Source organism: Engystomops pustulosus, chromosome 6, assembly GCF_040894005.1.
Source record: "Engystomops pustulosus chromosome 6, aEngPut4.maternal, whole genome shotgun sequence".
NCBI lineage: Eukaryota > Metazoa > Chordata > Amphibia > Anura > Leptodactylidae > Engystomops > Engystomops pustulosus.
In genome coordinates, this window is record NC_092416.1 from 39,302,429 (window position 1) to 39,314,900 (window position 12,472).

Below are 12,472 nucleotides of genomic sequence, written 5' to 3' on the forward strand. Positions count from 1 at the left end.
TCTACCAATGTTTTATCCGCTATAATGTGAATAGAAGATGACTTTCAAACTTATTACAATTCCTCTAAATCCCATGTAAGAAATTAGAGGCATTCTGATGCTCGAGGTGACCCACATGGGGTTGTATTAAAGATCCATACAGCTGGCAGGTTTTTAATATAAAAATCTGCAAACCCTAAAACCTTGAATAATATAAATCAGAGCTTAGGATTTAAGCATTGCCGAGCTTTTAATAACAAAAATTGGAGTTGAACATTTTAAGCTATTAAAGAAAAAGTGTTTGAAACAGATTTACAGGGTTAATAGAGTTAGAAATCACAATAACATTTCTAACTTATTTGTCTCTTGAGTTGCTTTAATCTGAGTTTGAAATACTGTATTTTTCAGAAAAAAATTTGTTTAAAAACTGCATTTTATAGTCCAAAGACCAGGAGGATCTAGCACTACCAGTCCCTCCTGACCGCTGTCCTGAAGATCGAGGGAAGTGCTCACAGACTGTTCACCTCGGTCTGTGAGAAAACAGAGCCACTGCACTGCTCTCTTCTGCCCGGCCCAACTGTAAGGATACATTCACACTGCCGAATGGGGGACGTATATATGGCCGACATATATATGGCTGATATACGTCCCCCATAGACGGCAATGGGTGCACAGCGCCCAACGGGAGCGGTACAGTGCAGCACACGTGCGCCATATGTTCCTATGGAGAAGGGCGCGGGTGAGCTGCGCTCACCTTCTCCTCCTCTCCCCGTGCGCTGCCATTGTCCGCCATGCTACGGTACGGCGGGCAACGGCAGTGTGAATGTAGCCTAACACTAAAGGACCTTAGGTGATGTAATCGGGTCGCGTGACAGTGGAGCAGGGCCTTTCAATACACAGAATGAGCTGTCTGTGACCTGCAGCTACATGGAGAATGTGAGTAGTTGAAGGGCTGGTGGAGATGTGTGGGAAGTATATACAGAGGAGATGAGAAGCTGGAGGGATTGTTATACACCGGGGATAAAGAGCTAGGTGAACGGGGGTTTGATATCGGATGGAATGTGGGGGATAGGAACCTGAGGGTATGGAGGGGAGTTAGTCAATATAATGGGTTGAAAGCTAATGGGGTATTGGGGGGGGGGTCTTGGATGTAACAGGGCTCTATGTGTATGTGTAGCAGAACCCTGTCAATTCATATGGATATCTGTAGGTGCATGTAGTGGAGCTAATGCAGAGATGTGTGTGTGACTACCAAATGGGTGTCAAATACATTTTTCCTTTTTTAGATATCCAAATCTTTTTTGTGTCTTATGATAAGGTCTTACAGTCCAAAAGATAGAATATATCCTCCATATTCTTTAAACAACTTTACAAATGCTTCCAAAATGTCTTCCCGATCTTGAAATTTATTTCTAATTTTTTCGATGTGAGGCTTAGCATGCTCCTTTATCTCCTCCATCTTCTTCTCTACCATCTGGAATTCTTCATCTACGTAGGGTTGCAGTTTGGTGCGGAGGCTCTCGATCTCAGCGTGTACGCCGTCACTACCCTTTTCTGCTATTTTCTTTAGATTATTTAAGAAACTTTCTAAACTGTTATACATTCCAGATAGAAGATTGGTTGTTTGCATCTCTATTTGTTCGGCAATTTTCTTATGCTGATCAAACTCCTTCAGAATGGGGACAACATTGTTCCGGAATACGGGGAATTTCTTGTGAAGCTTTTGATCGAATTGCTCCCGAAGTTTATCATAGTAATTGTATAAAGCTTCTCCAAAATTACGGGTGTGTTCCCTTACAGCATCCATCTTCTCTTTGATTTGATAACTGGGAAGGAAAATGTAGACATGAGAAATTCAAGATATGTTTTTCCGACCTAAATAGTGTTTGTTTTAGGCCCTCTAAAGGAAATCTACCGCCAGGATCAAGGACTGTAAACTAAGTAGACTTACAGGCTAATGTGTGCCCTGTCTGGTAGGATCCATCAGCATCTCATGACCTTGTTTTTAAGAAACAAAGGCTTTAAATAAGCATATGAGCCTGAGGGGCTCTGGGCTCCAAAAACAGCTCCCAGGAGCCGCAGCCCCCCAGGATCATTTGCATAACTTTTAAAGGCCCTTTTTGGGGTAAAAACAAAGGCAAAAGACGCTAAAAGAAGAGCAGTTCCTGCCAGAGGAGGCACACACCAGCATGTAAGCATAGTAGGTTTACAATTCCTTTAACATTTGTTACGTGTTGAAAGTTGAATCTACATGAAATTATTTTATGTTTTTCTATGTTTTGTGGTGGATGTATAATGTATTATTCACTTTTCTGCATTTCCTCTGCCTTTAAGGCTACATTCACACTACCGTATGGGGGACGTATATACGGCCGACGTATATATACGGCCGCTATATTTCCTATGGAGAGAGGCAGGGGTGAGCTGCGCCTCCTCTCCCCGTGGGCTGCCGTTGCCCGCCGTGCTATGGTACAGCGGGCAACGGCAGTGCGAATGTAGCCTTAGAGTTATAAATTTGAAAATTACCCGCTGATCAACGATGAGGTAACCTGGACATTTCTATAGATGATCTCATCTTCATGCTAAAATTATGAAAATCAGCTGTGCACAACACATGAAATTGTTATGGATGTTGGAGTTATCAACCACCATCCAAATATATGCAAACTTTCAAATTGGGTGCCTCCACCCATGACCATTCTCACACCCACTCCTGATCACATTCTTACACATCCCCTTCATTATTTTATATCCATGATATTTACAGACATATTCTATGTATTGGGGACACTCTTGAAGAGTTTTGTTCAAGAACATTTTGAAGAAGACTCAAGTGCTGGTGTACAGAAAAGAGAAAGACAAAAAGAGTTCTAGAAAGTGGGAAGGGTAGAGGGTATAAAAAGACTTCCACAACCAAATCCTCCAGGTGTCAGTAGTCTATAGCCAGCAGGGTTGAATCTAAATGCTCAGCTACCTAAGACGAGCTATATAATGGCACCCCACTCCACCCCATGGCGAAGAAATATGTCAGTTTTTTGTTTTAATAGGTGGCTTATCCATTCAGTGTTGACACTGATTGTGAAGAGACAGTGGGGCACATTTACTTACCCGTCTGGTTGCGATCCCTGAGGTGCATTGTCTGATGAGGATTCGAAGCTTCCACGATTCACTAGGAGTTCACCATCTTCTTCCCGAATCAGTTGGGTTGTCCGACGGCCCCCGATTTGTGTCCCATGAAAGTCGTCGCGATTGCACCAAAATCCAATTATGTGCTCCAAAAACCCCAGTTAAATGCGACGCAAAACGAAAAAAGGCTGGAAACCCAATGAAAATGCGGTCCGCGGACCCTTAGTAAATGTGCCCCATTATTTTTAAGTGTCAGGACCTGCTTTGTAGCTGGTGATTGCACCCCTGATGCTGCCGCTTACCTTGCTGCATGTGGTGCTGCCTGAGGCAAGAGCATCAACTTGCCTCATAGCTGGAGAACCCCTGATAGTCAGTGTCTGCAGGAGACTGAGGCCTAACAAAGGCAAAGTCTAATCCATTTCTTATCAAGATGTACAAAGAAAAACAGAAAATTTTAAGGAGGTAAATAAAAAAGAAAGGTATAATCCCAGTGAAAATCTTTGAGTCTCCATGGCCAGCTTATCAGTAGATGTCCCTAGAGATATACCATAAACTCCACCAAAAAGGATCTCATGTAGGTGGAGACCAGTAAGGCTAGGATGCACCTCAGTGGACACATGAACTCATGGGGTGTTGTTACCATTAGTTTTTCTGGGCTTTTTTGGTGTAAAAAAGTCGCATTGCTAAAAGATCTCATTTTTGCAATAAGTCCCATAAAAAGTCTCATAGTTACTGCAATCCCCTGCTGCTGCATGCGCTGGAACTTTTTATGCATTTTGAGACATTTTGGGGACTTTTTGAAAAAAAAACTGCAATTAGAGCAAACACTTTGATGAAACTGATGGGCAGCGGAGCTGCAAACACAGACATAGAACTGTTGCAAGGAGCCACCTAATGTTAAATAACCCCCATGGTGATGTTTTTAGCATGGAGAAAAGCATGTGTACATTACTATGGAGGCTAACAGCAATATTCCTGTGTGGACTTATGTGGCTGAGGACTGCGCACCATAAAATATACCACGTGTGCCTCAACTAGCGGATGAATTATTACTGAAAATGAATCCAACATGATAAACCAGGGGCACTTACTCATAGATCCAGGCACCGTGACTGTTGAAATCTTCTTATATTTGTTATCCATGGCCTCCTTTCTTCTAAAATCAACTTTTAAAATTATGCTAATGAGGATGAAGGGTGTCGTTACCAGAACTTTCTATCATATATGGTTCCTTCCTTATGTGCTATAATGTGGTGATAATTTAAAAGGGAACCTGTCAGGCACATATAGCCCCCAAACTGAATGTCCTTCCTCATTTACTGTAGTGAGTTGCTCTGCAGGATGATATTGGAATGAGTCAACAGCTCCTCTGAATTATAAAATGATCTCCTCCCACTCTGCAGTGTAATCCTGTAAACTAAGTCATCCGGGTGTTGTGGCAGCATCCCCTTCCTCCTCTGTAATCTGCTAAATATCCCCCCTGCACACTTCCTACACTCACCTCCTACTATTCTGCAGCACAGGAAGGGGTGTGTCTCATATGTGCAGGGGGCGTGTTTAACAGAGGGCAGAGTAAAAGGGGGTGTTGCAGCCTGATTCAGCTCATCTCGGGAACACCCAGATGACTCAATTCCCAGGATTACAATGTAGAGTAGGGGTGTTCTTTAAATAATTCACAGGAGTCGCTGACTCATTTCAATATCATCCAGCAGAGCTACTTACTACAGAAAATGAGGTAGGAGCTTTGGTTTGAGGGGCTTGATGTACCTGACAGGGTCCCTTTAACAATCTTACACTAGGTTTCCTTCTAAAAATGTATTAGAAACTTTCCCTCTGGGAGTTACCAGTTGGTTGTCTTTCACAGTAGAACACAACTTCCTCACAGTTTTTGGCCTATGTCCTATCTTTTGTCTTATGACTCCCTTTCCCCACCTAAAAAAATACCCTATGGGGCACATTTACTAAGGGTCCGAACATTGCATTTTTGTCGGGTTTTCTGATTCTTTTCCGTTTTGCCCTGAATTGCCCCGGTTTTTTGGCGCATGCGATTGGATTGTGTCACATCGGTGCCAGTTTGCATGCAACACAAATCGAGGGGGCGTGGACTTCAAACAACCTGACTGATTCGGACGAATCACGGAATTTAAAAACCAAATTGTGTTGCAAGATCAAGCACTCACATGCACCGGGAAGAAGAAGGTGAACTCTGGCGGATCTCAGCGGGGGAAGCGACACATGCAGGAAATTGGGCGCATGATCTTAGTGAATCGCAGAAGACCTGAATCCTCGTCAGACAACGCATGGTGGGGATCGCGTCAGGACCGGGTAAGTAAATCTGCCCCCTATATGTTTAAAACACTGCTTTTTTGACTGAGAAGAGATATAATAGCAAAAGAAGGTGTTCACCATCTCTACTATCTGGAAAAACTATATTCTTATCTTCAGGAAGAAGTATCTGGGAGACTTACAACTATCATGAAGAAGTGTTGCGATCCAATCAGTGAGTTTCCTGTACACTCAGCTCTTATTGGACAATGTTAGAGTACAGTATATAGGGACACACCTAAAAACTAGTAACGCCCAGTTGACAATGTACTAATTTCCTCTTACTTCTGACTTGTTATTTATGGGGTATAGACATATTTCCAAAAACGGGTCCTTTTCAACTGATGAACTGGATTTATCTTTTTAATTAATTTGTGTATAAGAAGTGATGAAAAATCACTTACTCTTTTGCAATGCCTTCAAAATCCAGGCGTTCAAAGGCATCTGATACCATTTCAAGCCCTTCAAGTAGAACCTCAGTTATCACATCCACATCAGGATACTTTTTCGAGGGTTCATCTTGTTGCCAAAAGTAGCGCCCCTGTGCCCCTGCGAGACAAGAGAATGTTACACGACATCTCGGGTGGTGAAAAATCTGTCAACTAATGTGATAGAAATTCATGTTATCAAAAAAGAAGAATATGGTGGATGGTGAACACCAAGCAGAGCTGACAGTAATTCCTTCTGGCTTCCCCACACACATGCACACTTAGTGTGATCAGTAGGGAGAGGGGCATATGACAAGATAACATTGTAGTGGCTTTACAAATGGGAAAACTGCATTTTCCAATCCGCCTGTCACCCAACATCATCTGTCAGTGGAGACTCCAGAGACTCCAGAGTTCGCTATAATAGTTGTTGGAATCTGCTGATGTCAGCAGATTTAGTTTCTTTTACTCGTGTTTTCAAGGACAACAGCAATGTTCTCCTACAGAGGGTGAATCACGAATGTATAATTGAAGCTACGTGGATAGACACATAACATATGGAATATGGATGCAGTAGGTACAGAAAGTAATCAGACCACTTGAATTTTTTTTTACTTTTTGTTTCATTGCAGCTAATTGGTAAGATAAAAAAAAAGTTATTATTTGTTCGCTCTCTTTATGTATATTCTGCACCCCATCTTGACAGAAAAAAACAGAAATGTCAATATGTAGAATGTATATTTTTGCTAATTTATTAAACAAGAAAAACTGAAGTAGCACACGGTCATAAGTAATCAGCCCCTTTGTTGTGACACTCATTTGTAACTCACATGCTGTCCATTTCCTTCTGATCCTCCTTGAGATGGTTTACCTCCTTCATTGGAGTCCAGCTGTGTTTAATTAAACTGTTGGACTTTATTGGGAAGGCAAACACCTGTCTATATAAAAACTCACAGCTCACAGTGCATGTCAGAGCACATGAGAATCATGAGGTCTAAAGAACTGCCCAGTTCAGCATCTCTGGAGAGACTTGAAAATGTCTTCTACCAACGTTCACCATCCAACCTGAGGGAACTGTAGAGGATCTGGAAGGAAGAGGCAGATAATCCCCAAATCCAGGTGTGAGAAACTTGTAGCATTTTCCCAAGAAGACTCCTGGCTGTACTAGCTCCAAAGCTGCTTCTACTCAATACTGAGCAAAGGGACTGAATACTTATCACCATGTGGTATTTCAGTTTTTCTTAATGAATTAGCAAAACTGTCTACATTTCTGTTTTATTCTGTCAGGGTGGGGGCAGAGTGTACATTAATGAGCAAAAAAATAACTTTTTTTTTAAATAACTTTTTAAAATAACTTTTTTTAACTCACCATTTGGTAGCAATGAAACAAAAATGTAAAGGTGTCTGAATACTTTCCGTACCCACTGTAAGTGTCTAGTTTGGGTGATCCACATGGTAGATCCATGAAAATAAATATCCAGATGAAATTGTTTTACCTTTGCAAATAATAGGAGACAATGGTTACAAAAGGACATAGACCAGGTGGATACAAAGGTTAACAAAAATATATGCAAATTCATACAAGAGCCTTGGGAACCATTATACCCAATGGAAGATCTTTAAATAGGTGGTATGGGCGGGCACCTGGGCCCCATATGAAGATGTCCATCTTCCGCTGCCCAGGACCGTGCTGCGGCCTAATAGCTGCAAACTAAAAAAAACTCTATACTTACCTTCAGCTTCTCCTCGTCCTGCTTGAACACATACACCAGGGCATGGCGGTATCGTGGGCGAGTGATGTAATAATGTGTGCACATGGGCAGGAAGAGGAGAAGATGGAGCAGTGGGGAGAAGAAGCCGAAGGTAAGTATAGATGTTTTCTTATTCAATGGGGCTCTAATAAGGACATTTCTATAATGATGGGGGGTGAAGCAGCTCTGCTGTGGACATTCTGTAGAGGGGGGGGGCCCTGCTGTGGACATTTCTCTAAAGGGGGGCTCTGCTGTGGGCATTTCTGTAAAGTGGGGGCTCTGACGTGGACATTTCTGTAAAGAGGGGGGCTTTGCTATGGACATTTCTGTAAAGGGGGGCTCTGCTATAGACATTTCTGTAAAGGGGGTTCTGCTGTGGACATTTTAATAAAGGTGGGCTCTGTTGAGTACATTTCTTTAAAGGGGGCTCTGCTGTGTGCATTTCATTAAGGGGGGCTCTGCTGTGGACATTTCATTAAAGGTGGAGCTCTGCTGTGGGCATTTATTTAAAGGGAGCCCTGCTGTGTACATTTCATCAAAGGGGGCTATGCTATAGACATTTCATCAAATGGGGTTCTGCTGTGGACATTTCTTTAAAGGGGGGCTCTGCTGTGGACATTTTATTAATGAGTTGCTTTTGCTGGACATTTTATTGGAGTAGCGGCTGCATTTCCTAACCTAGGGCTTATACTTAAGTCAATTGACCAAGGGACGTATGTGCACTTTTGTTGGACTGTACACCGTGTTTGGGGTTAAAATGGCTTGCACAGGTATTTAAGTAGTGGGGGAGCTGGGATTGTGGCGCACACGACCCTTTTTGTGGCATATACTTACCTTCAGCTTCTCTTTGTCCTACCTGCACACATACACATGCACATACACACACATACATGGCACAGCGGTGTCGCGGGCGCGTAATGTAATACTGTGTGCACATGTGCAGGAAGAGGAGAAGATGGAGCCACGGGGAGAAGAAGCCGAAGGTAAATATAGATGTTTTCTTATTCAATGGGGCTCTAATAAGGACATTTCTATAATGATGGGGGGAAGAAGAATCTCTGCTGTGGACATTCTGTAGAGGGGGTTCTGCTGTGTACATTTCATTAAAGGGGGCTCTGCTGTGGACATTTCATTAAAGGGGCATCTGCTGTGGACATTTTATTAAAGGTGGGCTCTGCTGTGTACATTTCATTAAAGGGGCATCTGTTGTGTAAATTTCATTAAAGGGGGGCTCTGCTGTGGACATTTCATTAAAGGGGGGCTCTGTTGTGGACATTTCTTTAAATGGGGGCCCTGCTGTGTGCATTTCATCAAAGGGTGCTTTGCTGTTGACATTTCATCAAAGGGGGCTCTGCTGTAGACATTTCTTTGAAAGGGGCTCTGCTGTGGACATTTCATCATAGGGAGCTCTGCTGTGGACATTTCATCATAGGGAGCTCTGCTGTGGACATTTCATTAATGAGGTGCTGCTGCTGCTGGACATTTTATTGGAGTAGCGGCTGCATTTCCTACCCTAGGGCTTAAGTCAATGGGGCTCATTTACTAAGGATCATATGTGCACTTTGTTGGACTGTGCACCGCTTTCGGGGCTAAAATAGCTTGCACAAGTATTTAAGTAGTGGGTGCACCGGGATTGTCGCACACACCACCCATTTTGTGATGCAGTTGCGCTGGCTTCCATGCGACACAAATTAGGGGGCGGACTGATTCGGACTGGGTGCGGGATTTAACTTTCAAATTGTGTTGCAAGCCCAAGAACTTACATGCACCAGGAAGATGAAGGTGAACTCAGTCGGACCTGAGCGGGGAAGCGACACATGCAGGATATCGGACACAGGATCTTAGTGAATCGCGGCACAGTACATCATCGTCAGACAATGCACTCTATGTGAACTCAGGTCACCCTGTAAGTAAATGTTCCCCAATAACATTTCCCAGTTTTTTTGTGGTAAATAAAATTGTGTCGCAACCCCTTTGGTAAAGATGCATCCTAAAAAAGATGGTTAAAGATGTCTGACCTGAGCGGGGAAGTGACACTTTCATGATTACAGGCTGTGCGCCTGTAATCATGAAAGCGTCACTTCCCTGCTCAGGCTTAGTGAATTGCCGCACACGCCATTATAGATGGAGATAACACTTTAAATGAACTACTGAATATACCTGTAAAGAAGAGCAGGGCTACAGATAGAAAGAGGATTTTCATGATTGAACACCCCTTGAATGTTCCACTTTATAAACCTGTAATAAACATATTAGAACAATGAATATCAAGAAGATATCCCAATTTAGAAATTACTGAGCCCAAAAATGACAACGCTGGGTACTAATTTAATCTGAATTTAAAAATCACAAATAAATGCACCAATACATTAAAAGCAGAATTTTGTAATGATTGATTCTACATTTCAGAGACAAGAACAAATAACTTACAATTTTGGGGATATTCAGAATGTCATGTGAAAGTGGTTGCTCAATGACAGGTATTTATAGTGATTCTACCACCCGCCGCTTCCGGGCACCGACCCAATCAGATTATGAAGACACGTTTAACACAAAGTTCAAAAATACCAGAACAATGCAAAAACAAATTAAAGGGGTCATAAAGAGGGAAAGCAGGTGCACAAGACAGGAAAGGATTAAACCTCAACACAGGTGTCCCAGGAGTATTGGTATAAAATTAGGATATACAAGTGCTTCTCAATAAATTAGAATTCTTTCATCAACAAAAAGTTATTTTTTTAGTAATTCATTTCAAAATGTAAAATGTCAAACGTTATATATGGGTTCATTAGAAACATGATTACTTTTTTCATAGTGTTTATTTTAAATGATGATGATTATGGCTTACAGAACATGAGTAAAATATCATTATTTAATCAATGAAAAGAACACTGATCAAAACTGGAGATCCGATAGGAAACATCAACATCAACAAACTGGGGGGAGACAGAACCCAAAGTCTGTGAAGAAGTCAGTGAAATGTGGTGTAGGAAGTGTCATGGTTTGGGGAATGTTTTCTACAGCAGGAGTTGGACCTCTCATACAACTACATTGTAGAGTAGATACAAGTATTAGAACCTTCCTTCTTCAACATCACGTGGTTCCTTCCTTGCATTCTTCAATCAATTAGCAAACAATATTCATGCAGGACAATGCCCCCTGTCATACAGCAAAACAAGTAAAGACAAACAATTGAAACAATCAAATGGCCAGTCCAGACAAGGTTATGGCCAAAAAGCCCACAGCAGTCACAGAACTGTGGAGACGACTGGAAGTAGGGGGGGCCTAAAATCCCACCAGAGCAGTGTAAGAAACTAGTGATGTCCGATGGCTATATTTACTATCGTCTCTGCTGGAGGTCTAAACAGGTCTGACCTGTCGGAGATCGCTTTTGGATCTACCAAGAGGACATAGTCTTGCTAGATTCCTCACAATAACTTGTTGTCTTTGTATGGACGGTGGTTCAAGTTTTTTGGTGGAGTTTGGTCTTATAGTAAGCTTATTGCAATTCAGTTTGGGGCACATTTCACTAATGACCTTTTTATTTATCAACTGTGAAAGCATCATCTCTGCTTGAGGTGGTTGAGGTTCCCTTGAGGTGTAATGAGTATGGATTCCTTATGCCTTACAAGTAAGAGCAGGAGCCTGGAGTCCAGTTGTTATTGATGGGGTCAATTTTTTTTGTATAGCACTAAAAATGGCAATAACCTTAAAGGAACACTCCAGTTAAAGACAGTCCATTCAATAATACACAGTGCAGGACCTGAAGGAAGGAGCAGGACTCATTTTCATCATATTCCTAGAATCTTGTTAGACCCTAGAGTCATGCTCCTACCTCCAGGCCCTGCACAATGTAGGATTCAATGAATCAGATGTGACTGGAGTTTTCCTTTAACGTCCAAGCAAGTTTAAATGGCAAAGGATGTGTCTTGTTGGTCTGAAGTCTTGCATTGCTAGCGAAAAAGGTGACTGAGAAATTACATGGTTCATTTCTGGACCAATATAACATTCCACTGTTGAGTAACACGTGCTGTAAAGACAGAGGAGAAAAGTCAAGAAAAAAAGAATTTCACCAACTTTAGCCCCATCATATATGGTATGATGGGACTGTTCCACACAGGCTCAGCACAGGGTGTAGCACGGACTCCTTTCATAGCTCCTGATCATAAATAACACTTTTATTTAGTGATGGAGATAATGGTGAAGTGTCCTGACACTTATGATCTCATTTATGAAATGATAAGGATTATCACACTTTCCTCCCAGCAGGCTGAGATGTTACAGTCTATAGTTACCCATGTGATGCCCATGTATACTATTTTTTGGCAATTAAAGGGGCTGTTCCAAATTTGATTGTAATCCCCAACCACAGAATAGGGGATAACAATCTGTTTGTTGGGGTAACACTATTGGGAACCCTACAGAACACTAGAAACTAATATTCTTTTTTCTTTTCCTTCACTTTTCGTTGAGAGTGCTTAAGATAGCTGAGAAAATATGCAAAGTTTTCCAGGATGGAAAAAGGAAAACCGTGCCTCGTTATTCCATCCTGGGAAACTTTGCATATTTCCCCGCTAGTGGAGCATCCATGGCTTTAAGACTCCACACGCCTACACGGCGGCCTTAATTGGCAGTCTCTGTAAGGAGAACTCTTACTTCCCAAAAATAGATGAGGCCTGTTCTCCATAATTCCCAATGCTTCCAAAGTTCTGAATGGAGTGAATTGACCTCATGCTCCACCAATAAGTGTCCGTTCTATCAATTTGTCATTCCCTATATTGTGAATAGAAGATAACATTCAAAATTTATTACAACCCCTTTAAATCCAATGTAAGAAATTAGAGGCATTCTGATGACCCACAT

At 42.0% G+C, this 12,472-nt stretch overlaps 1 protein-coding gene across 1 annotated transcript; it reads right to left on the reverse strand.

The window, feature by feature from the left end:
* Nucleotides 1–210: 210 nt before the first annotated feature.
* LOC140134938 (uncharacterized) lies at nt 211–12,418 on the reverse strand. The gene is made up of 4 exons (XM_072155781.1): nt 10,040–12,418; nt 9,770–9,847; nt 5,835–5,979; nt 211–1,805 (listed from the first exon to the last, which is right to left on the reverse strand). Exons 2-4 carry the CDS (start codon nt 9,810–9,812, stop codon nt 1,301–1,303), a joined length of 693 nt encoding a protein of 230 aa, XP_072011882.1. The 5' UTR covers nt 9,813–9,847; nt 10,040–12,418; the 3' UTR covers nt 211–1,300.
* Between the last annotated feature and the right edge of the window lie 54 nt (nt 12,419–12,472).